General features: G+C 48.2%; 1 protein-coding gene across 1 annotated transcript in view; it reads right to left on the bottom strand.

Moving 5' to 3' along the window:
• Positions 1 to 26,101, bottom strand: part of LOC115158661 (1-phosphatidylinositol 4,5-bisphosphate phosphodiesterase gamma-1) — a 78,204-nt gene that overhangs the window by 19,786 nt on the left and 32,317 nt on the right. The window contains exons 3-19 of the mRNA XM_029707853.1: positions 25,604 to 25,753; positions 24,142 to 24,235; positions 21,742 to 21,789; positions 13,515 to 13,599; positions 13,335 to 13,415; positions 13,187 to 13,221; positions 12,890 to 12,962; positions 5,192 to 5,287; positions 4,949 to 5,067; positions 4,364 to 4,449; positions 3,648 to 3,768; positions 3,326 to 3,494; positions 3,002 to 3,121; positions 2,768 to 2,893; positions 2,205 to 2,389; positions 1,221 to 1,421; positions 695 to 814 (exon numbers count right to left, since the gene is read on the bottom strand). Of these exons, the coding sequence (XP_029563713.1) occupies positions 695 to 814; positions 1,221 to 1,421; positions 2,205 to 2,389; positions 2,768 to 2,893; positions 3,002 to 3,121; positions 3,326 to 3,494; positions 3,648 to 3,768; positions 4,364 to 4,449; positions 4,949 to 5,067; positions 5,192 to 5,287; positions 12,890 to 12,962; positions 13,187 to 13,221; positions 13,335 to 13,415; positions 13,515 to 13,599; positions 21,742 to 21,789; positions 24,142 to 24,235; positions 25,604 to 25,753 (1,909 nt within the window). The remainder of the gene's footprint in view (positions 1 to 694; positions 815 to 1,220; positions 1,422 to 2,204; positions 2,390 to 2,767; positions 2,894 to 3,001; positions 3,122 to 3,325; positions 3,495 to 3,647; positions 3,769 to 4,363; positions 4,450 to 4,948; positions 5,068 to 5,191; positions 5,288 to 12,889; positions 12,963 to 13,186; positions 13,222 to 13,334; positions 13,416 to 13,514; positions 13,600 to 21,741; positions 21,790 to 24,141; positions 24,236 to 25,603; positions 25,754 to 26,101) is intronic.

Raw genomic sequence — 26,101 nt, 5'->3', positions numbered from 1 at the left:
TTCTTGCCATAATATGGACTTGGTCTTTCACCAAATAGGGCTGTCTTCTGTATACCACCCCTACCTTGTCACAACACAACTGATTGGCTCAAATGCATTAAGAAGGAAATTAACAAATCCATTTTTTTTACAGAATTTTAACAGCTGTTAATTGAAATGCATTCCAGGTGACTACCTCATGAAGTTGCTTGAGAGAATGCCAAGAGTGTGCAAAGCTGTCATCAAGGCAAAAGGTGGCTACTTTGAAGAATCTACAATACAAAATATATTTTGATTTGTTTAACACTTTTTGGTTACTAGATGATTCCATATGTGTTATTTCATAGTTTGTCTTCACTATTATTCTACAATGTAGAAAATAGTAAAAAATAAAGAAAAACCCTTGAATTAGTAGGTGTGTCTAAACTTTTGACGGGTACTGTATCTACCTCAAATACCTCGTACCCCTGCACATCAACTCAGTACTGGTACTGCCTGTATATAGCCATGTTATTTTCTACTTCCTGTATTTAGCCATGTTATTTTTAATCTCATTAATTCGTTATTCACTGTGTCTGTTTTAGCATTGTTGGAAAAGGACCAGTAAGCATTTCATTGTTGTCTACGAAGCAAATTTAATTTAATTTGAATATAATTGAAAAGTCTTGTTTTCTATATGTGTGTTTGTGTGTGTGTGTGTGTGTGTGTGTGTTACCTGAAGGAGATAGCGTAGGAGTTGATGTCACTGCGTTTGCGGAGCAGGTAGGCCCCATCTCTGGGTACCCTCATCAACATGTGTTCAGCCTGGACACGAGACAGACTGGAGTGGAACCACCTAAACACAACATAACACAGAGTACTCACGTGTCTGTGTGTATGAGGACGTATGTGTATATGAAAGCGTGCATGTATGAGGACGTGTGTGTGTATGTGAACGTGTGTGTGTCACAGGAGGTTGGTGGCACCTTAATTGGGGAGGACGGGCTCATGGTAATGACTGGAGCAGAATAGGTGGAAAGGTATCAACAACATCAAACACATGGTTTCTATAAGTTTGATGTCATTCCATTCACTCCGTTCCAGCCATTACTATAAGCTGTCCTCCCCTCAGCAGCCTCCACTGGTGTGTGTGTGAACATGGGGAACACAACATGTGTGTTACTAACACATTAACTTTCTCTCTCGCTCTCTCCCACACACACACACCCACCCACCCACCCCCAACCCCCCTCCCCTCTCACTCTCTGCTCTCGTGTGCGTTGGGCTGTGGTACAGGGCTGCCCAGCCTCATCTCAAACTCGTTGCAGCGTAGGGGCGTGTCTCTGTAGTGGCAGATGAGTCTATACAGGCTGTCAAACACCAAGTTGTCAGTCAGGTAGTAGCGGGTGGAGCCAGACTCCTGGCGGGAGTGGATCCTACAGTGCTGCACACGCCCAGATCGCCTGGAGGGGAGGGGCCACAGGTGTCAATCAAGATGGAAGGGCCCACACATGACATCATATCCTGGGGACCTACAAGGTTCCAAATGGCACCCTACTCCCTACTGTATTGAGTGTACTATACTGAACAGAAATATAAACACAACATGTAAAGTGTTGGTCCCATGATTCATGAGCTGAAATAAAATATCCCAGAAATGTTCCATACACATAAACAGCTTATTTCTCTCAAATTGTGTGCACACATTTGTTTACATCCATGTTAGTGAGAATTTCTCCTTTGCCAAATTAATCAATCCACCTGACAGGTGTGGCATATCAAGAAGCTGATTAAACAGCATGATCATTACACAGGTGCACCTTGTGCTGGGGACAATAAAAGGCCACTCTAAAATAGACTGTTTTGTCACACAAAACAATGCCACAGATGTCTCAAGTTTTGAGCATAGAGAGGACCAGCACAGAGAGGACCAGCATAGAGACATAGAGAGGACCAACATAGAGACATAGATTGGGCCAGCATAGAGACATAGAGAGGACTAGCATAGAGACATAGAGAAGACCAGCATAGAGAGGGCCAGCATAGAGACATAGAAAGGACTAGCATAGAGACATAGAGAAGACCAGCATAGAGAGGACCAGCATAGAGACATAGAGAAGACCAGCATAGAGAGGACCAGCATAGAGACATAGATTGGGCCAGCATAGAGACATAGAGAGGACTAGCATAGAGACATAGAGAAGACCAGCATAGAGAGGACCAGCATAGAGACATAGGTGACTGACCAGAAGGAGAGAGTGTAGTCTCCTACGAAGGTCTCACTCTCTCGGACCAGGAAGGTCCCATCCTTGCCCCCGCCCTCACAGTACTCCTGCAGCAGTTTCTCGGCAACCTGTCTCCCATCCCGCCCCCCTCCCAGCTTCCCATGGAACCAGCGCTCTGCACAGTGCTGCTCATTGTTGTTACACTCCTAGATGGGGGGGAGAGGGAGGGGGGACAGAGGGAGGGGGTGGGAGGAGAGAGGGAGGGAGGGGGAAGGGGGAGAGAGAGGGGAGGGGAGAGAGAGAGAGATTAGAAATGCAAATTACAAAACATTCCGTTCCACTTAATTCTACATCCTGCTATTTACCTAGTAAGTACTGTAGTTAGACATTACGTGGTAAAATAGTAATTACCTAACAATTACATTTAGGTTTCTTTCCTCACATTGAAGGTCATTGAGTGTGTTGAATTCTTTCAAGTAGGTCACAGAAAGTATGTTATTACCAAATATGACCAAACAGGACAGTTAAATAAGTTGTGAGCAAGAATTGTTTGTTCCACTCACATTTGTAAACATCCCTCTCACCTCTTTCCCCCTCCCCCCCTCCTCTTCCTCCTCCTCCTCCTCTTCATCGGCAGTCTGGTAGTGAGAAGTCTCCTCTGAGTAGTAGATCTTATTACTGCTCAGAACAAAGTAGTGGGGAGTCCATGTCTGAAACACACACATAGACACACGAGTAACCAACATACAAATGATCACACACACACATACCTACTGTATACACACACGTCGCATACACATATGTTCACACACACTCACGTGGTCTATTGGGTCTTCCAGGTAGAGAATGCCATTCCTGAGGGAGTTACTGATGTCACCCTCAGAGTAGCTGGCTGACATCACCTCTTCGTACAGAGTGCCCTCCACCAGTTTCTTATGCTGAAACACACACACAGTTTAGTTAAGGTTGACTAGTGGTTGACTTTGGGTCAGTATTGTGTCTGAAATGGCATACTATTCCCTATAGTAGTCTTATGACAAGAGGCCCTATAGCCATTTCAGACAGCCATGTCAGACACAGCCCACAGACTTGGCATGGTCATGTTACGGTCAATGTGTTTGACCGTTTGGTTGTTCAGTCACCTTGATGAGTATCTTCCTGCGTAGCTGGTAGGGCGAGGGCAGCTCATCTGCATTCAGGTCCACTGGTTTGGTCAGCAGCAGATCTCCAAACACCTTCTTAAAATGAGTAGCCATGTTCCTTTGTTGGACCACACTACAGTGGTCCTCTATGGACAGAATGACTGGGTACCTACAGATACAGAGACACACAGATACAAACACACTTGTATGACACACACACGTTAAAGAGAGACAGTGAGTGAGTGAGTGAGTGAGTGAGTGAGTGAGTGAGTGAGTGAGTGAGTGAGTGAGTGAGTGAGTGAGTGAGTGAGTGCCTACTCACTCTGACGTGACAAAGGCATGCTCTTTGATGGTGTGCAGCACGTCCAGGAATTTGATCTTGGAGGTGAGAGTGTGGCCATGGTAGATGATTGGCAGGTCATCGGGCCCATCCCAGCAATCAACTGAAACAATGTTTACACACAGTGCAAGGTCAAAGGTCAAGGTTAGATTTGATCAATAATTGCCTTTAATGTTTCTGCATGCTTTATTCTTGTGTGGTGTTGCTTTGGCAATAGAACTTGTTTTCATCATGCCAATAAAGCATTTAGAATATAATTGAATTGAGAAAGAGAGATAGAGGGAGTTTAAGAAGAATTGAATTGAGAAAGAGAGATAGAGGGAGTTAAAGAAGAATTGAATTGAGAAAGAGAGATAGAGGGAGTTAAAGAAGAATTGAATTGAGAAAGAGAGATAGAGGGAGTTAAAGAAGAATTGAATTGAGAAAGAGAGATAGAGGGAGTTAAAGAAGAATTGAATTGAGAAAGAGAGATAGACGGAGTTAAAGAAGAATTGAATTGAGAAAGAGAGATAGAGGGAGTTAAAGAAGAATTGAATTGAGAAAGAGAGATAGAGGGAGTTAAAGAAGAATTGAATTGAGAAAGAGAGATAGAGGGAGTTAAAGAAGAATTGAATTGAGAAAGAGAGATAGAGGGAGATAAAGAAGAATTGAATTGAGAAAGAGAGATAGAGGGAGTTAAAGAAGATGAAGTGTCTTACGTTCTATGCAGCGACAGCCCATCCTCAGGCAACGAGCGTAGGCCTCCAGAGATGACTCACTGGAGAACTGATCACCTGTCAGATACCTGAGAGAGAAGGGGGAGAAAGGGAGAGGGAGAGAATGAGGGAGGGAGGGAGGGAGAGAAGAGGAAGATAGGAGAGAAGGAAAGGAAGTGAAAAGAGAGAGCGTGTTACATGGAGGATTGAATGAGCCGTATGAATGATGGAATTTGGTCATTTGAGAGAGACAGAGAGCGAGAGAGAGGTAGAGAGAGGTAGAGAGAGGTAGAGAGAGGTAGAGAGAGGTAGCGAGAGCGAGAGAGAGGTAGAGAGAGGTAGAGAGAGGTAGAGAGAGGTAGAGAGAGGTAGAGAGAGGTAGCGAGAGCGAGGTAGAGAGAGGTAGAGAGAGGTAGAGAGAGGTAGAGAGAGGTAGAGAGAGGTAGAGAGAGGTAGAGAGAGCGAGAGAGAGGTAGAGAGAGGTAGAGAGAGGTAGAGAGAGGTAGAGAGAGGTAGAGAGAGCGAGAGAGAGGTAGAGAGAGGTAGAGAGAGGTAGAGAGAGGTAGAGGTATAGAGGTGTGACCCTACGTGTTGTGTGATGAGGAGATCCAGTACTGAGACAGGGGTCTCTTCATATCGTCAGAGACAACAACAGCAGGTCGAGGGTCACACAATGAGTTCTCCTTGGAGTACAGGAACGTCAGGAACTGAACAGAGAACAAAACATTAGAGGATGAGCAGACCAGGGAGAGAGAGAGAGAGTTGTGTGTGTGTGTGTGTGTGTGTGTGTGTGTGTGTGTGTGTGTGTGTGTGAGAATGCGTGGGTCTTACCTCATCTAGCTGTAGCATAGGTTCGGTCTGTGCTCGACCCCTCAGGTAGCCCATTAGGAACTCTCTGACGCGGCTCAGGTCCGACGCCCACGACTCCTGCATGTGTCACAGGGTCATGACATCATCAACACGCGCCCAGGAAACACGTCTCAGCCATAGAGTTGGATAGAGGCCTAATTTGCCACAAAGCTTGTTTTAGCATGGGCAGTACCATTGAGGACTCACAATTTTGAAGTAGTCAACTGGGTGGGACTTCCTATGGGTTAAGGAAAGATCACAGAAATTCATCCTGGTCATCAATGAATCACCAATGAATTATACTGCTGAGCAAACGTTCCATAACTACAGGTGGCAGTTAGACCACCAACCTTAGCCTTATCCTATCCCACCTCAAAACCTTCACTGACAGCCTCCTTGACACCCTGCAGTTCGCCTACAGAGCCAACAGGTCTGTGGACGACGCTGTCAACATGGCTCTCCACTACATCCTTCAGCACCTCGACAACCCAAAGACTTGTGTGAAGTTATCTGACTCCATTTGTCAGTGAATCAACAACTTCTTGTCTAACAGGACACAATACGTGAAGCTGGGAAAACCTCTCTTGGACTCTCTGTCCCTTCTTCTATACTCACTCTAATCCAACGACTGCACCTCCGACGACCCGTCGGTCAAGCAACTCAAGTTCGTAGATGACACCACCCTGGTCGGCCTTATCTCCAACAGTGACGAGTCCATGTACCGGAAAGAGGTTGACAGGATGGTGGCCTGGTGCAGTCACAAAAAATCTACGGTTTGAAATCAACGGCTCAGCTGTAAGTACAGCTGAGTCATTCAAATTCCTGGGGACCATCATCTCCCACAACCTCAAGTGGGAGGACAACAGCACAGTGGTCACCATAAAGGCACAACAGAGGGTGCACTTCTTGTGTCAGCTGAATAAATTCAAACTCTCACTCTACACAGCCATCATCAAGTCCATCCTCACCTCCTCGATCTCTGTCTGGTTTGGAATGCCTCTACCTGGTCCAAGGGCAAACTGCAACGGATTGTGGAAATGCTGAGAGAGTCATCGACTGCCACCTGCCATCCATCGTAGACCTTCACGACTCCAGGACAAGGAAGCATGCAGGAAAGATCATCACCGACCACTTTCACAACGATCGTCACCTCTTCCAAAGACTCCCCTCTGGCAAATGGTTCAGGTCAATCACAACCAAAACCTCCTGCAACCTGAACAGCTTCTTTCCCCACGCTGTGACCCTTACCAACCGGCCACCTGGTCCACCATGATCTTCTGATTCATGGACTATGCACTCTACAATACGCACACTGTCAATACACCCTGCAATACTCACGCTGTCTATGAACCCTACAATACACACACGTCTATGCACCCTGCAATAATCACATTGTCTATGCACCCTTCAAATCTCACACTGTCTATGAACCCTGCAATACTCACACTGTCAATGAACCCTGCAATACTCACACTGTCTATGCACCATGCAATAATCACACTGTCAATGAACCCTGCAATACTCACACTGTCTATGCACCCTGCAATAATCACACTGTCAATGAACCCTGCAATACCCACACTGTCTATGCACCCTGCAGTACTCACGCTGTCTATGCACCCTGCAAAACTCACGGTGTCTATGCACCCTGCAATATTCACACTGTCTATGCACCCTGCAATAATCACACTGTCTATGTACCCTGCAATAATCTCACTGTTTATGCACCCTGCAGTACTCACGCTGTCTATGCACCCTGCAACACGCACGCTGTCTATGTACCCTGCAATACTCACGCTGTCTATGCACCCTGCAATAATCACACAGTCTACGCACCCTGCAATACTCACGCTGTCTATGCACCCTGCAATACTCACACTGTCTATGCACCCTGCAATAATCACAGTCTATGCACCCTGCAATAATCACACTGTCAATGAACCCTGCAATACTCACACTGTCTATGCACCATGCAGTACTCACGCTGTCTATGCACCCTGCAAAACTCACACTGTCTATGCACCCTTCAATAATCACGCTGTTTATGCACCCTGCAATAATCACACTGTCTATGTACCCTGCAATACTCACACTGTCTATGCACCATGCAAAAGTCTCGCTGTCTTTGCAACCTGCAATACTCACGCTGTCTATGAACCCTACAGTACGCACACTGTCTACGCACCCTGCAATAATCACACTGTCTATGCACCCTGCAATAATAACACTGTCTATGCACCCTGCAATACTCACACTGTCTATGCACCCTGCAATACTCACAATGTCTATGAACCCTACAATACTCACGCTGTCTATGCACCCTACAACACGCACGCTGTCTATGTACCTTGCAATACTCATGCTGTCTATGCACCCTGCAATACTCACACTGTCTATGTACCCTGCAATACTCACACTGTCAATGAACCCTGCAATACGCACGCTGTCTATGCACCCTGCAATACTCACGCTGTCTATGAACCCTACAATACACACGCTGTCTATGCACCCCGCAATACTCACGCTGTCTATGCACCCTGCAATAATCACACTGTCCATACACCCTGCAATACTCACGCTGCCTATGCACCCTGCAATACTCACACTGTCTATGCACCCTGCAACACGCACGCTGTCTATGTACCCTGCAATACTCACGCTGTATATGCACCCTGCAATACTCACGCTGTCTATGCACCCTGCAATACTCACACTGTCTATGCACCCTGCAACACGAACGCTGTCTATGTACCCTGCAATACTCACGCTGTCTATGCACCCTGCAATACTCACACTGTCTATGCACCCTGCAATAATCACAGTCTATGCACCCTGCAATAATCACACTGTCAATGAACCCTGCAATACTCACAATGTCTATGAACCCTACAATACTCACGCTGTCTATGCACCCTACAATACGCAAGCTGTCTATGTACCCTGCAATACTCACGCTGTCTATGCACCCTGCAATACTCACACTGTCTATGTACCCTGCAATACTCACGCTGTCAATGCACCCCGCAATACTCAAGCTGTCTATGCACCCTGCAATAATCACACTGTCCATACACCCTGCAATACTCATGCTGCCTATGCACCCTGCAATACTCACACTGTCTATGCACCCTGCAACGCGCACGCAGTCTATGTACCCTGCAATACTCACGCTGTCTATGCACCCTGCAATAATCACACTGTCAATGAACCCTGCAATACTCACAATGTCTATGAACCCTACAATACTCACGCTGTCTATGCACCCTACAATACGCAAGCTGTCTATGTACCCTGCAATACTCACGCTGTCTATGCACCCTGCAATACTCACACTGTCTATGTACCCTGCAATACTCACGCTGTCAATGAACCCTGCAATACGCACGCTGTCTATGCACCCTGCAATACTCACGCTGTCTATGAACCCTACAATACACACGCTGTCTATGCACCCCGCAATACTCACGCTGTCTATGCACCCTGCAATAATCACACTGTCCATACACCCTGCAATACTCATGCTGCCTATGCACCCTGCAATACTCACACTGTCTATGCACCCTGCAACGCGCACGCAGTCTATGTACCCTGCAATACTCACGCTGTCTATGCACCCTGCAATACTCACGCTGTCTATGCACCCTGCAATACTCACACTGTCTATGCACCCTGCAACACGCACGCTGTCTATGTACCCTGCAATACTCACGCTGTCTATGCACCCTGCAATACTCACACTGTCTATGCACCCTGCAATAATCACAGTCTATGCACCCTGCAATAATCACACTGTCAATGAACCCTGCAATACTCACAATGTCTATGAACCCTACAATACTCACGCTGTCTATGCACCCTACAATACGCACGCTGTCTATGTACCCTGCAATACTCATGCTGTCTATGCACCCTGCAATACTCACACTGTCTATGTACCCTGCAATACTCACACTGTCAATGAACCCTGCAATACGCACGCTGTTTATGCACCCTGCAATACTCACGCTGTCTATGAACCCTACAATACACACGCTGTCTATGCACCCCGCAATACTCACGCTGTCTATGCACCCTGCAATAATCCCACTGTCCATACACCCTGCAATACTCACGCTGTCTATGCACCCTGCAATACTCACACTGTCTATGCACCCTGCAATAATAACACTGTCTATGCACCCTGCAATAATAACACTGTCTATGCACCCTGCAATACTCACACTGTCTATGCACCCTGCAATACTCACGCTGTCTATGTACCCTGCAATACTCATGCTGTCTATGCACCCTGCAATACTCACACTGTCAATGAACCCTGCAATACTCACACTGTCAATGAACCCTGCAATACTCACACTGTCTATGCACCCTGCAATAATCACACTATCTATGCACCCTGCAATAATCACACTGTCTATGCACCTTGCAGTACTCACACTGTCTATGCACCCTGCAATACACACACGTCTATGCACCCTGCAATAATCACACTGTCTATGCACCCTTCAAATCTCACACTGTCTATGCACCCTGCAATACTCACACTATCTATGCACCATGCAATAATCACACTGTCAATGAAGCCTGCGATACTCACACTGTCTATGCACCATGCAGTACTCACACTGTCTATGCACCCTGCAATACTCACACTGTCTATGCACACTGCAATAATCACACTGTCTATGCACCCTGCAATAATCACACTGTCAATGAAGCCTGCGATACTCACACTGTCTATGCACCATGCAGTACTCACACTGTCTATGCACCCTGCAATACTCACACTGTCTATGCATCCTTCAATAATCACGGTGTTTATGCACCCTGCAATAATCACACTGTCTATGTACCCTGCAATACTCACACTGTCTATGCACCCTGCAAACGTCTCGCTGTCTTTGCAACCTGCAATACTCACGCTGTCTATGAACCCTACAGTACGCACACTGTCTACGCACCCTGCAATAATCACACTGTCTATGCACCCTGCAATAATAACACTGTCTATGCACCCTGCAATACTCACACTGTCTATGAACCCTACAATACTCACGCTGTCTATGCACCCTACAATACGCACGCTGTTTATGTACCCTGCAATACTCATGCTGTCTATGCACCCTGCAATACTCACACTGTCTATGTACCCTGCAATACTCGTGCTGTCTATGCACCCTGCAATACTCACACTGTCTATGTACCCTGCAATACTCACACTGTCAATGAACCCTGCAATACGCACGCCGTCTATGCACCCCGCAATTCTCACGCTGTCTATGAACCCTGCAATACTCACACTGTCTATGCACCCTGCAATAATCACACTGTCCATACACCCTACAATACTCACGCTGTCTATGCACCCTGCAATACTCACACTGTCTATGCACCCTGCAATACTCACACCGTCTATGCACCCTGCAAAACTCACGCTTTCTATGCACCCTGCAAAACTCACGCTGTCTATGCACCCTGCAATACTCACGCTGTCTATGCACCCTGCAATACTCACACTGTCAATGAACCCTACAATGCGCACGCTGTCTATGCACCCCGCAATTCTCACGCTGTCTATGAACCCTGCAATACTCACACTGTCTATGCACCCTGCAATAATCACACTGTCCATACACCCTACAATACTCACGCTGTCTATGCACCCTGCAATAATCACACTATCTATGCACCCTGCAATAATTACACTGTCTATGCACCTTGCAGTACTCACACTGTCTATGCACCCTGCAATACTCACACTGTCTATGCACCCTGCAATACTCACGCTGTCTATGCACCCTGCAATACTCACACTGTCAATGAACCCTACAATGCGCACGCTGTCTATGCACCCTGCAATACTCACGCTGTCTATGAACCCTACAATACGCGCGCTGTCTATGCACCCTACAATACTCACGCTGTCTATGAACCCTGCAATACTCACACTGTCTATGCACCCTGCAATACTCACACTGTCTATGCACCCTGCAATACTCACACTGTCTATGCACCCTGCAATACTCACACTGTCAATGCACCCTTCACTTTCATCCTAGAACTGCACATTGCTCTTTGCACTGCCCTTTGCGCTCTGCCATGGACTAACTATATTTCCCCCATTGCACATCATCATGTCCATGTAGTTTTATTCATACATCTCTACCTGCATAAGTTATAATGTAGCTGACTGTATATGGTTTGTAATGTAGTCTGTAGTTTTTAGCCTCAGTGTTCATAGTGTAAATTCTGCATTTATGTATTTTGTCTGTATATTCTGTTAATTGTCGGTCTGTGTATTCTGTTAATTGTCTGTCTGTGTACTCTGTTAATTGTCTGTCTGTTTACTCTGTTAATTGTCTGTCTGTATACTCTGTTAATTGTCTGTCTGTATACTCTGTTAATTGTCTGTCTGTATACTCTGGTAATTGTCTGTCTGTATACTCTGGTAATTGTCTGTCTGTATACTCTGGTAATTGTCTGTCTGTATACTCTGTTAATTGTCTGTCTGTGTATTCTGTTAATTGTCTGTCTATGGATTCTGTTAATTGTCTGTCTTTATACTCTGTTAATTGTCTGTCTGTGTATTCTGTTAATTGTCTGTCTGTATACTATGTTAATTGTCTGTCTGTGTATTCTGTTAATTGTCTGTCTGGGTACTCTGTCAATTGTATGTCTGTGTATTCTGTTAATTGTCTGTCAGTATACTCTGTTTATTGTCTGTCTGTGTATTCTGTTAATTGTCTGTCTGTATACTCTAATTGTCTGTCTGTGTATTTTGTTAATTGTCTGTCTGTATACTCTGTTAATTGTCTGTCTGTATACTCTGTTAATTGTCTGTCTGTGTATTCTGTTAATTGTCTGTCTGTATACTCTGTTAATTGTCTGTCAGTATACTCTGTTTATTGTCTGTCTGTATACTGTTAATTGTCTGTATGTGTACTCTGCCAATTGTCTCTCTGTGTATTCTGTTAATTGTCTCTCTGTGTATTCTGTTAATTGTCTGTCTGTGTATTCTGTTAATTGTCTCTCTGTGTATTCTGTTAATTGTCTCTCTGTGTATTCTGTTAATTGTCTGTCTGTGTACTCTGTTAATTGTCTGTCTGTGTATTCTGTTAATTGTCTGTCTGTGTATTCTGTTAATTGTCTGTCTGTGTATTCTGTTAATTGTCTGTCTGTGTATTCTGTTAATTGTCTGTCTGTGTACTCTGTTAATTGTCTCTCTGTGTATTCTGTTAATTGTCTGTCTGTGTATTCTGTTAATTGTCTGTCTGTGTACACCAATAAAGGTGATTCTGATTCAAGAAGAATACAAAAGAAATGTGAGGTGGGGAGATGGATAGACATCAAAGAAAAGGAGGAGATTCTGATCCCTGTTCAGACAACACACTCCTGATGACAGTATGTATGTACCCTTTCAGTTTGTTTACAAACTGTCAATAAACTCATAGAAGTAGTAGAAGAAGAAATTGAGAAAATTAAAATGGAGATAGTTCTCAATGGCGCTGTCCATGCTATCACATAAACCATTAGTGCAAAGATGCAGAGATTAGCTCTCTAGTACATCTCTAGAGAGCTCATACAGTTACAGACAGCAGCATCTGTTTCACTGAGCAGGAGACTCTCACAGCAGCACTGTGTAATATGTTAACCGTGAAGAACGTGAAAATGTGCCAGTACCTTCTGATCCAGCTGTAGAAACTTCTGGAAGTCATAAAAAGAGATCTGACACAGCTCTGGTCTGTCCACATTCCTACACACACACGCACACGCACGAGCACACACAGAGAAAACGTTTTAAAGGGCAGTACAATATCTATAGGTTACCTCTAATTAGTAGGTTGAGAATAGAGGAGAATAAAAAATAAATTTGAGGTAGGAAGATAGATAGACATCAAATAAATGGAGGAGATTTGGGAAGATGCATCAGGAGAATAGTAGGTGGAGGAAAAGAGAAGAGGAGGTGGTGGGACTCACCGGAGGGGGAAGGAGAGCTCCAGCTGCTCAGTGATCTTAGGGAACAACGGGAGAGCCAGGTGAGGGGTACACAGGGAATGGAGTGTGTGTATTTGTGTGTGTGCATGAGCATTTGTGTGTATGTGTACGTATATTTTCTAATACTCACACTCCTCTGTGCGTCGAACATCAATGTTCTGTAGAGCTGAGCAAAGTGAGGGAAGGAGAGATCACACCTGGCTTCCACTTCCTGTCCAGACAGGAAGTACACAAGTTATTACATGTACAAATCATCTCATTTAAAACTGTGGCAGCCTGTACATGCCTGGGGATATCTATCATCTATTACCTGTAGCTTGTCTTTGAGGAAGCGCATGTTGGGGACTCTGTAGTTGATATGAGGTAAATGGGCCTTCACATCCTTTACTGTGATACTGGACAGGACAATACAATAAAGGAACAAGAGATTTAACAGAGACAATAGAACATTACTGACTGGACAATAAAATGTTACATCTATTCATATCAGTTTGAACTGTCACTCTTCCATCATGTCCAAGGACTCAATCAGTACCTATCTGAACCAGCAGGGGAGGTACGTTGACCAAAGGAAGGATTACAGTACTTTTGTTCTGTTAAGTTGTATTTCAGTCTGTTTCCAGCCAGAACCATAGTAGAGTAAAGATATCGTTCTAGCCAGAGCTAGAGTAGAGTTTAGTCATGTTTCCAGCCAGTGCTAGAGTAGATTTTAGTTATGTTTCAAGGCAGAGCTAGAGTGGAGTTTAGTTATGTTTCAAGGCAGAGCTAGAGTGGAGTTTAGTTATGTTTCCAGCCAGAGCTAGAGTGGAGTTTAGTTATGTTTCAAGGCAGAGTTAAAGTGGAGTTCAGTTCTGTTTCCAGCCAGAGCTAGAGTGGAGTTTAGTTATGTTTCAAGGCAGAGCTAGAGTGGAGTTTAGTTCTGTTTCCAGCCAGAGTTAAAGTGGAGTTTAGATACGTTTCAAGGCAGAGCTAGAGTGGAGTTTAGTTATGTTGCAAGGCAGAGCTAGAGTGGAGTTTAGTTATGTTTCCAGCCAGAGCTAGAGTGGAGTTTAGTTATGTTTCAAGGCAGAGCTAGAGTGGAGTTTAGTTATGTTTCCAGCCAGAGCTAGAGTGGAGTTTAGTTATGTTTCAAGGCAGAGCTAGAGTGGAGTTTAGTTATGTTTCAAGGCAGAGCTAGAGTGGAGTTTAGTTATGTTTCAAGGCAGAGCTAGAGTGGAGTTTAGTTATGTTTCAAGGCAGAGCTAGAGTGGAGTTTAGTTATGTTTCCAGCCAGAGCTAGAGTGGAGCTTATGTCTGTTTCCAGCGAGAGCTAGAGTGGAGTTTAGTTATGTTTCCAGCCAAAGTTAGAGTGGAGTTAAGTAATGTTCCCAGCCAGAGCTAGAGTGGAGTTTAGTTATGGAGTATCACAGTTCTGTTTAGCTCGTTTAGAACCAGAGCCAGAGTAGTTTAGTTATGAAGTATCACAGTTCTGTTTAGTTCGTTTAGAACCAGAGCCAGAGTAGTTTAGTTATGGAGTATCACAGTTTTGTTTAGTTTGTTTAGAACCAGAGCCAGAGTAGTTTAGTTATGGAGTATCACAGTTCTGTTTAGTTCGTTTAGAACCAGAGCCAGAGTAGTTTAGTTATGCAGTATCACAGTTCTGTTTAGTTCGTTTAGAACCAGAGCTATGGGCGAGTGGCAGCCGGAAAGCCTCCTGCCTAGTCTCAATGTTTGGGCTCCACAGGGAGGGGCGGAGAGCGGGGGGTGATCTCTCTCCCTCTCCCCGCTTCCACCGGACGGGCCAGAGAAGGGGAGCAGGGCTGGGTCTGGCTGGGTCGGGTACCCACTGGATATCATACTCACTCTCTCTCTGAGCCTCTCTCAGTATCTGTCTCTGTGTGTTTTTCATTCTTTCTTCATTCTTTCTAACTCTTTTCCCTTATATGCTATATGTCTCGCATCCTCTCTTTTAGAGTTATGGGACTCTCAGACAGTCTCTTTGAGTTATGGGACTCTCAGACAGTCTCCTTGTGTTTTGGGACTCTCAGACCATCTCCTTGTGTTATGGGACTCTCAGACAGTCTCTTTGTGTTATGGCACTCTCAGACAGTCTCTTTGTGTTATGGGACTCTCAGACAGTCTCCTTGTGTTATGGGATATCGCCACCCCCCTCCCTCTGTCCTGCCCTCCTGCAGGGTTGGGGCACATGGCCAATCACTTTGTTGATTAACTAGACACAAGCTGCTGCACACACAATCAGAGAGTACTGATTGTGTGTGCGTGTGTGTAGAGAGCAAGAAGAAGATGGAGGAGAGCAGACACATCCCTGAGAGAAACTCTACCTGTCCTGGGGGATTTTGTTTTAGCATGTCTTCTCTCTCTCTCTCTCTCTCTCTCTCTCTCTCTCTCTCGCTCTCTCTCTCTCACTTCCCCCCTTCACAAACTACTTTATCTCCTCTCTTTCTCGCTCTCTGTCACTGTCTTGGTCTTTCCCTATATTCCCTCATTCTTTCTCTGGCTAGCATGTATCCCTCCGTCCCTCTGTTCTGTTCATCCTCTGTTCAATCAACTCTCTTTTGTTTAACTCGTTATTTATCACCCCTCATTATTTTGCTCTGATTTGGAGCTCCTGTTTCTATTTCCATTGAGACAGGAAGTTTCCCTCTCCCAACCCATCGCATCACTTCCTGTTCCTGTTCCTTATCAGGCGGTGGCAGACAGGCTGTTTGTGCTGGACCGCTTCCTCCCAAAGAGGTGGGAGCCACGGAACTGAGCTGGGGACTAGTGGGGATGTAAGGAGCTGGAGCTAGGGCTGGAATTAGGGATAGAGCTGGAGTTAGGGATAGAGCTGGAGCTGAAGTTAGGGTTAGAGCTGGAGCTAGGGCTGGAGTTAGGGATAGAGCTGGAGCTGGAGTTAGGGTTAGAGCTGGAGTTAGGGATAGAGCTGGAGCTGGAGTTAGGGTTAGAGCTGGAGCTGAAGTTAGGGTTAGAGCTGGAGCTAGGGCTGGAGTTAGGGATAGAGCTGGAGCTGGAGTTAGGGTTAGAGCTGGAGCTAGGGCTGGAGCTGGAGTTAGGGTTAGAGCTGGAGCTGGAGTTAGGGTTAGAGCTGGAGCTAGGGCTGGAGTTAGGGATAGAGCTGGAGCTGGAGTTAGGGTTAGAGCTGGAGCTAGGGCTGGAGTTAGGGTTAGAGATGGAGCTAGGGCTGGAGCTGGAGCTAGGGTTAGAGCTGGAGCTGGAGTTAGGGTCAGAGCTGGAGCTGGAGTTAGGGTTAGAGTTAGAGCTGGAGCTAGGGCTGGAGTTAGGGTTAGAGCTGGAGCTTGGGCTGGAGCTAGGGATAGAGCTGGAGTTAGGGTTAGAGCTGGAGCTAGGGCTGGAGTTAGGGATAGAGCTGGAGCTGGAGTTAGGGTTAGAGCTGGAGCTAGGGCTGGAGTTAGGGATAGAGCTGGAGCTGGAGTTAGGGTTAGAGCTGGAGCTGGAGTTAGGGTTAGAGCTGGAGCTAGAGCTGGAGTTAGGGATAGAGCTGGAGCTGGAGTTAGGGTTAGAGCCGGAGCTAGGGCTGGAGCTAGGGCTGGAGTTAGGGTTAGAGCTGGAGCTGGAGTTAGGGTTAGAGCTGGAGCTAGGGCTGGAGTTAGGGTTAGAGCTGGAGTTAGGGTTAGAGCTGGAGCTAGGGCTGGAGTTAGGGATAGAGCTGGAGCTGGAGTTAGGGTTAGAGCTGGAGCTGGAGTTAGGGTTAGAGCTGGAGCTGGAGTTAGGGTTAGAGCTGGAGCTAGGGCTGGAGCTAGGGATAGAGCTGGAGCTGGAGTTAGGGTTAGAGCTGGAGCTGGAGTTAGGGTTAGAGCTGGAGCTAGGGCTGGAGCTAGGGCTGGAGCTAGGGTTAGAGCTGGAGCTGGAGTTAGGGTTAGAACTGGAGCTAGGGCTGGAGTTAGGGTTAGAGCTGGAGCTGGAGTTAGGGTTAGAGCTGGAGCTAGGGCTGGAGTTAGGGTTAGAGCTGGAGCTAGGGCTGGAGCTGGAGCTAGGGTTAGCGCTGGAGCTGAAGTTAGGGTTAGAGGTGGAGCTAGGGCTGGATTTAGGTATAGAGCTGGAGCTGGAGTTAGGGTTAGAGCTGGAGCTGAAGTTAGGGTTAGAGCTGGAGCTAGGGCTGGAGTTAGGGATAGAGCTGGAGCTGGGGTTAGGGTTAGTGCTGGAGCTAGGGCTGGAGCTGGAGTTAGGGTTAGAGCTGGAGCTGGAGTTAGGGTTAGAGCTGGAGCTAGGGCTGGAGCTAGGGATAGAGCTGGAGCTGGAGTTAGGGTTAGAGCTGGAGCTAGGGCTGGAGTTAGGGATAGAGCTGGAGCTGGAGTTAGGGTTAGAGCTGGAGCTAGGGCTGGAGTTAGGGATAGAGCTGGAGCTGGAGTTAGGGTTAGAGCTGGAGTTAGGGTTAGAGCTGGAGCTAGGGCTGGAGTTAGGGATAGAGCTGGAGCTGGAGTTAGGGTTTGAGCTGGAGCTAGGGCTGGAGTTAGGGTTAGAGCTGGAGCTGGAGTTAGGCATAGAGCTGGAGCTGGAGTTAGGGTTAGAGCTGGAGCTAGGGCTGGAGCTGGAGTTAGGGTTAGAGCTGGAGTTAGGGCTGGAGTTAAGGTTAGAGCTGGAGCTGGAGTTAGGGTTAGAGCTGAAGCTGGAGTTAGGGTTAGAGCTGGAGCTAGGGCTGGAGTTAGGGTTAGAGCTGGAGCTGGAGTTAGGGTTAGAGCTGGAGCTAGGGCTGGAGTTAGGGATAGAGCTGGAGTTAGGGTTAGGGATAGAGCTGGAGCTGGAGTTAGGGTTAGAGCTGGAGCTTGGGCTGGAGTTAGGGATAGAGCTGGAGTTAGGGTTAGAGTTGGAGCTAGGGCTGGAGTTAGGGATAGAGCTGGAGCTGGAGTTAGGGTTAGAGCTGGAGCTGGAGTTAGGGATAGAGCTGGAGCTGGAGTTAGGGATAGAGCTGGAGCTGGAGTTAGGGATAGAGTTGGAGCTGGAGTTAGGGTTAGAGCTGGAGCTAGGGCTGGAGTTAGGGATAGAGCTGGAGCTGGAGTTAGGGTTAGAGTTGGAGCTAGGGCTGGAGTTAGGGATAGAGCTGGAGCTGGAGTTAGGGTTAGAGCGTGAGCTGGAGTTAGGGTTAGAGCTGGAGCTAGGGCTGGAGCTAGGGTTAGAGCTGGAGCTGGAGTTAGGGTTAGAGCTGGAGCTGGAGTTAGGGTTAGAGCTGGAGCTAGGGCTGGAGTTAGGGTTAGAGCTGGAGTTAGGGGTTAGAGCTGGAGCTGGAGTTAGGGTTAGAGCTGGAGCTAGGGCTGGAGTTAGGGTTAGAGCTGGAGTTAGGGTTAGAGCTGGAGCTGGAGTTAGGGTTGGAGTTGGAGCTGGAGTTAGGGTTAGAGCTAGGGCTGGAGCTAGGGTTAGAGCTGGAGCTAGGGCTGGAGTTAGGGATAGAGCTGGAGCTGGAGTTAGGGTTAGGGTTAGAGCTGGAGCAAGGGCTGGAGCTGGAGTTAGGGTTAGAGCTGGAGTTAGGGTTAGAGCTGGAGCTGGAGTTAGGGATAGAGCTGGAGCTGGAGTTAGGGATAGAGCTGGAGCTGGAGTTAGGGTTAGAGCTGGAGCTGGAGTTAGGGTTAGAGCTGGAGCTGGAGTTAGGGTTAGAGCTGGAGCTGGAGTTAGGGATAGAGCTGGAGCTGGAGTTAGGGTTAGAGCTGGAGCTGGAGTTAGGGTTAGAGCTGGAGCTGGAGTTAGGGTTAGAGCTGGAGCTAGGGCTGGAGTTAGGGTTAGAGCTGGAGTTAGGGGTTAGAGCTGGAGCTGGAGTTAGGGTTAGAGCTGGAGCTAGGGCTGGAGTTAGGGTTAGAGCTGGAGTTAGGGTTAGAGCTGGAGCTGGAGTTAGGGTTGGAGTTGGAGCAAGGGCTGGAGTTAGGGATAGAGCTGGAGCTGGAGTTAGGGTTAGACATGGAGCTGGAGTTAGGGTTAGAGCTAGGGCTGGAGCTAGGGTTAGAGCTGGAGCTAGGGCTGGAGTTAGGGATAGAGCTGGAGCTGGAGTTAGGGTTAGAGCTGGAGCTAGGGTTAGAGCTGGAGTTAGGGTTAGGGTTAGAGCTGGAGCAAGGGCTGGAGCTGGAGTTAGGGTTAGAGCTGGAGTTAGGGTTAGAGCTGGAGCTGGAGTTAGGGATAGAGCTGGAGCTGGAGTTAGGGTTAGAGCTGGAGCTGGAGTTAGGGTTAGAGCTGGAGCTGGAGTTAGGGTTAGAGCTGGAGCTGGAGTTAGGGTTAGAGCTGGAGTTAGGGCTGGAGCTGGAGTTAGGGTTAGAGCTGGAGTTAGGGTTAGAGCTGGAGCTGGAGTTAGGGATAGAGCTGGAGCTGGAGTTAGGGTTAGAGCTGGAGCTGGAGTTAGGGTTAGAGCTGGAGTTAGGGTTAGAGCTGGAGCTGGAGTTAGGGTTAGAGCTGGAGCTGGAGTTAGGGTTAGAGCTGGAGCTGGAGTTAGGGTTAGAGCTGGAGCTGGAGTTAGGGTTAGAGCTGGAGCTAGGGCTGGAGTTAGGGTTAGAGCTGGAGTTAGGGTTAGAGCTGGAGCTGGAGTTAGGGTTAGAGCTGGAGCTAGGGCTGGAGCTGGAGTTAGGGTTAGAGCTGGAGCTAGGGCTCGAGCTGGAGTTAGGGTTAGAGCTGGAGTTAGGGTTAGAGCTGGAGCTGGAGTTAGGGTTAGAGCTGGAGTTAGGGTTAGAGCTGGAGCTAGGGCTGGAGCTAGGGTTAGAGCTGGAGTTAGGGTTAGAGCTGGAGCTGGAGTTAGGGTTAGAGCTGGAGCTGGAGTTAGGGTTAGAGCTGGAGCTAGGGCTGGAGTTAGGGTTAGAGCTGGAGCTAGGGGTTAGAGCTGGAGCTGGAGTTAGGGTTAGAGCTGGAGCTGGAGTTAGGGTTAGAGCTGGAGCTAGGGCTGGAGTTAGGGTTAGAGCTGGAGCTAGGGCTGGAGCTGGAGTTAGGGTTAGAGCTGGAGTTAGGGTTAGAGCTGGAGCTGGAGTTAGGGTTAGAGCTGGAGCTAGGGCTGGAACTAGGGCTGGAGTTAGGGTTAGAGCTGGAGCTGGAGTTAGGGTTACAGCTGGAGCTAGGGCTGGAGTTAGGGATGGAGCTGGAGCTGGAGTTAGGGTTAGAGTTGGAGCTAGGGCTGGAGTTAGGGATAGAGCTGGAGCTGGAGTTAGGGTTAGAGCTGGAGTTAGGGATAGAGCTGGAGCTGGAGTTAGGGATAGAGCTGGAGCTGGAGTTAGGGTTAGAGCTGGAGTTAGGGTTAGAGCTGGAGCTAGGGCTGGAGTTAGGGATAGAGCTGGAGCTGGAGTTAGGGTTAGAGTTGGAGCTAGGGCTGGAGTTAGGGATAGAGCTGGAGCTGGAGTTAGGGTTAGAGCTGGAGCTGGAGTTAGGGTTAGAGCTGGAGCTAGGGCTGGAGCTAGGGTTAGAGCTGGAGCTAGGGCTGGAGTTAGGGATAGAGCTGGAGCTGGGGTTAGAGCTGGAGCTAGGGATGGAGTTAGGGTTAGAGCTGGAGTTAGGGTTAGAGCTGGAGCTGGAGTTAGGGTTAGAGCTGGAGCTAGGGCTGGAGCTGGAGTTAGGGTTAGAGCTGGAGCTAGGGCTGGAGCTGGAGTTAGGGTTAGAGCTGGAGTTAGGGTTAGAGCTGGAGCTGGAGTTAGGGTTAGAGCTGGAGCTGGAGTTAGGGTTAGAGCTGGAGCTAGGGCTGGAGCTGGAGTTAGGGTTAGAGCTGGAGTTAGGGTTAGAGCTGGAGTTAGGGATAGAGCTGGAGCTGGAGTTAGGGTTAGAGCTGGAGCTGGAGTTAGGGTTAGAGCTGGAGCTGGAGTTAGGGTTAGAGCTGGAGCTAGGGCTGGAGTTAGGGTTAGAGCTGGAGTTAGGGTTAGAGCTGGCGCTGGAGTTAGGGTTAGAGCTGGAGCTAGGGCTGGAGCTGGAGTTAGGGTTAGAGCTGGAGCTAGGGCTCGAGCTGGAGTTAGGGTTAGAGCTGGAGTTAGGGTTAGAGCTGGAGCTGGAGTTAGGGTTAGAGCTGGAGTTAGGGCTGGAGCTGGAGTTAGGGTTAGAGCTGGAGTTAGGGTTAGAGCTGGAGCTAGGGCTGCAGCTGGAGTTAGGGTTAGAGCTGGAGTTAGGGTTAGAGCTGGATTTAGGGTTAGAGCTGGAGTTAGGGTTAGAGCTGGAGCTGGAGTTAGGGATAGAGCTGGAGCTGGTGTTAGGGTTAGAGCTGGAGCTGGAGTCAGGGTTAGAGCTGGAGCTGGAGTTAGGGTTAGAGCTGGAGCTGGAGTTAGGGTTAGAGCTGGAGCTGGAGTTAGGGTTAGAGCTGGAGCTGGAGTTAGGGTTAGAGCTGGAGCTGGAGTTAGGGTTAGAGCTGGAGCTAGGGCTGGAGTTAGGGATAGAGCTGGAGCTTGGGCTGGGGTTAGAGCTGGAGCTAGGGAAGGGGTTGGGGCTGGGAGGGGTATTATTATTTTATAACGTTTGGAGTGGATTTCCCCCACTATTCCACCGGCTAGCAGACTTGCCATAGTGTGTGTATCCCAGGGTTCTGGTTGGGTGTAACAACAATGTTAATATGGTATTGACGTCTGACCCACCTTCCCTCACGATTCCTGTCCATCACCTCAAATTGTCTCCTCAGCCACCTGGAGGGAGGGAGGGAGGATATACAGAAATAGAGAGAAGAGAGATAGTTCAGTATGAGATGAAAAGACAGATGTTGAGAGGCTGTGTTGTGCACAGCAGATTCTTTTAAAAGCCACCAGCCACGGGGTTTAACATTGACTTAGTCTAAGTTTAAATTCTGACTGTATTTGTGAAAATATAAAATAGTAATGTGACCCAAAGCCTACAACACAAAATAATTGAGACACTGTATGTCACTTCATTGACTGTGACCAAGTTGTTGACATTTGTAAACCAAATAGTCATAACACGGATCATATGTACAATACTGAAGTTCCTCTCTCCAACTCTCTCACACAACAGCACTACTCTGAGTTTTCTTCCACAAACCAATGAATAGAGGAACACTGCCCCCACCTACCCAGAATCATTATTTTCAACCAACACAAATATTGTTGCTCCCTCCAACCCCTGTCCCATCTCTCCTATGTGTGTTATAGTAGTAATGGATGATGCTACCACGATATTAATATTACTACAAACAGGAGCCTGTTAAACACCACAGACACATGATTCATACTGTCATAAAGACACACACTCCTCTCCTCACATCTCTCACACACACACACACTCCTCTACACACAAACACACACACTCCTCTCCTCACATCTCTCACACACACACACTCCTCTACACATAAACACACACACTCCTCTCCTCACATCTCTCTCTCTCTCACACACACTCCTCTACACATAAACACACACACTCCTCTCCTCACATCTCTCTCTCTCACACACACTCCTCTACACATAAACACACACACTCCTCTCCTCACATCTCTCTCTCTCACACACACTCCTCTACAGACAAACACACACACTCCTCTCCTCACATCTCTCTCTCTCTCACACACACTCCTCTACAGACAAACACAAACACTCCTCTCCTCACATCTCTCACACACACACACTCCTCTACACACAAACACACACACTCCTCTCCTCACATCTCTCACACACACACACTCCTCTACACACAAACACACACACTCCTCTCCTCACATTTCTCTCTCACACACACTCCTCTACACACAAACACACACACTCCTCTCCTCACATCTCTCACACACACACACTGCTCTACACACAAACACACACACTCCTCTACACACATCTCTCTCTCTCTCACACACACACCTCTACACACAAACACACACACTCCTCTCCTCACATCTCTCTCTCTCACACACTCCTCTACACACACACACTCCTCTCCTCACATCTCTCTCACACACACACACTCCTCTACACACAAACACACACACTCCTCTCCTCACATCTCTCTCTCTCTCACACACACTCCTCTACACATAAACACACACACTCCTCTCCTCACATCTCTCACACACACACACTCCTCTACACACAAACACACACACTCCTCTCCTCACATCTCTCACACACACACACTCCTTTACAGACAAACACACACACTCCTCTCCTCACATCTCTCACACACACACACTGCTCTACACACAAACACACACACTCCTCTACACACATCTCTCTCTCTCTCTCTCACACACACCTCTACACACAAACACACACACTCCTCTCCTCACATCTCTCTCTCTCACACACTCCTCTACACACACACACTCCTCTCCTCACATCTCTCTCACACACACACACTCCTCTACACACAAACACACACACTCCTCTCCTCACATCTCTCACACACACACACTGCTCTACACATAAACACACACTCCTCTCCCTCTCCCCCCCCTCTCTCTCTCTCTCTCTCTCTCTCACACTCACACAAACACACATACTCCTCTCCCTCTCTCTCTCTCTCTCTCTCTCTCACTCACTCACCTCCCTCTCTCCCCCTCTCTCTCTCACACACACTCACTCACTCAGACACACACACTCCTCTCCTCTCTCTCTTACACACACTCCTCACTCACTTATTCTCTCACTCACACTCCTCTCTCTCTCCCTCTCCCCCTCTCTCTCTCACACTCACACAAACACACATACTCCTCTCCCTCTCCCCCTCTCTCACACACTCACCTCCTCTCTCTCTCTCTCTCTCTCTCTCTCTCTCTCTCTCTCTCTCTCTCTCTCTCTCTCTCTCTCTCTCTCTCTCTCTCTCTCTCTCTCTCTCTCTCTCTCTCTCTCTCTCTCTCTCTCTCTCTCTCTCTCTCTCTCTCTCTCTCACACTCACTCACTCACTCAGACACACACACTCCTCTCCTCTCTCTCTTACACACACTCCTCACTCACTTATTCTCTCACTCCTCTCTCTCTCTCTCTCTCTCTCTCTCTCTCTCTCAAACACACACACCCACACACACAAACACATACCTGTCTATCTGTTGTGGTGCTGAGGCTCTCTGAGTATCCATCATCAGCCAGTTGAGTCCAGTGATCCACATATTGACCTCCTCCTCACTGAAGGCTGGAGAGAGACAGAGAGAGACAGAGAGAGACAGAGAGAGGTGGGGTGGGGCAGAGGGAGAGAGACAGAGAGAGACAGAGAGAGGTGGGGTGGGGCAAAGGGAGAGAGACAGAGAGAGACAGAGAGAGGTGGGGTGGGGCAGAGGGAGAGAGACAGAGAGAGACAGAGAGAGGTGGGGTGGGGCAGAGGGAGAGAGACAGAGAGAGACAGAGAAAGGTGGGGTGGGGCAGAGGGAGAGAGACAGAGAGACAGAGAGAGGTGGGGTGGGGCAGAGGGAGAGAGACAGAGAGAGACAGAGAGAGGTGGGGCAGAGGGAGAGAGACAGAGAGAGACAGAGAGAGGTGGGGTGGGGCAGAGGGAGAGAGACAGAGAGAGGTGGGGCAGAGGGAGAGAGACAGAGAGAGACAGAGAGAGGTGGGGTGGGGCAGAGGGAGAGAGACAGAGAGAGAAAGAGAGAGGTGGGGTGGGGCAGAGGGAGAGAGACAGAGAGAGAAAGAGAGAGGTGGGGTGGGGCAGAGGGAGAGAGACAGAGAGAGGTGGGGTGGGGCAGAGGGAGAGAGACAGAGAGAGACAGAGAGAGGTGGGGTGGGGCAGAGGGAGAGAGACAGAGAGAGAAAGAGAGAGGTGGGGTGGGGCAGAGGGAGAGAGACAGAGAGAGACAGAGAGAGGTGGGGTGGGGCAGAGGGAGAGAGACAGAGAGAGACAGAGAGAGACAGAGAGAGGTGGGGTGGGGCAGAGGGAGAGAGACAGAGAGAGGTGGGGTGGGGCAGAGGGAGAGAGACAGAGAGACAGAGAGAGGTGGGGTGGGGCAGAGGGAGAGAGACAGAGAGAGGTGGGGTGGGGTGGGGCAGAGGGAGAGAGACAGAGAGAGACAGAGAGAGGTGGGGTGGGGCAGAGGGAGAGAGACAGAGAGAGGTGGGGTGGGGCAGAGGGAGAGAGACAGAGAGAGGTGGGGTGGGGCAGAGGGAGAGAGACAGCGAGAGAACGAGAGAGGTGGGGTGGGGCAGAGGGAGAGAGACAGAGATATAGAGGGGGGAGTGAGAGGGAGAAAGGCAGACAGAGAAAGAGCGAGACAGGGACAGAGAGTGAGAGTGGGCATGGAGAAAATAAAATGGGGGTAGAATTGAAATGTTGACAAAATGTTAACGAAGTGCTGAGAAGTGAGGTTTATGCAGTGTAATGCTGGCACTACTGCCGTATACAACAGAAGCTATTGTAGCATGGCATTATTACAAATATGGAAATATTATCTTCCAGCCACCCCCTTACCCTCCCAGAATATCATTAACAGATACAATGGAGGACATTTGGAGAGCCATCGAGCAACAGAGAAAGCACACACACATACACACACACACACACACTGACCGGCCACGCTGAGTGTTTTGAGGCGGAACTCCAGTCCGTAGAGCACGATGAAGCAGTGGGCGGAGTCTAATTTACGAGCCTCCTCTGGATAACGCTCAAAGTCCCGGGAACATTTACCCAACCTCAGCTCCCTGATCTCTGTGATATCAACTAGAGAGAGGAAACAGTGTTAGTCAACACACACACTGCACCCCAACTCCCTCCACCTCGAAATTCTTCAAATCAATAATGATGTTATAACAGCTACACAACGGTAATGACAGCAGGGGGGGGGCATTTTAAAATATTTGGAATGAATGGTAGATACACAGTCCCCCACACACAAACACTAGCCACACCCACAAGGAAAACTAATCTCATTGACTTAGCAGATGTCTTGAGCAAACTAAACACACAAACACAGCCAGCCAGAGACTCTGGTACACAGAGTTAGCACAAACACAGCCAGCCAGAGACTCTGGTACACAGAGTTAGCACAAACACAGCCAGCCAGAGACT

This window comes from Salmo trutta, chromosome 22 (genome assembly GCF_901001165.1).
Source record: "Salmo trutta chromosome 22, fSalTru1.1, whole genome shotgun sequence".
Taxonomy (NCBI): Eukaryota; Metazoa; Chordata; class Actinopteri; order Salmoniformes; family Salmonidae; genus Salmo; species Salmo trutta.
The sequence above is the reverse complement of the archived record's forward strand: the minus strand, read 5'-3'. Positions and strand labels throughout refer to the sequence as shown.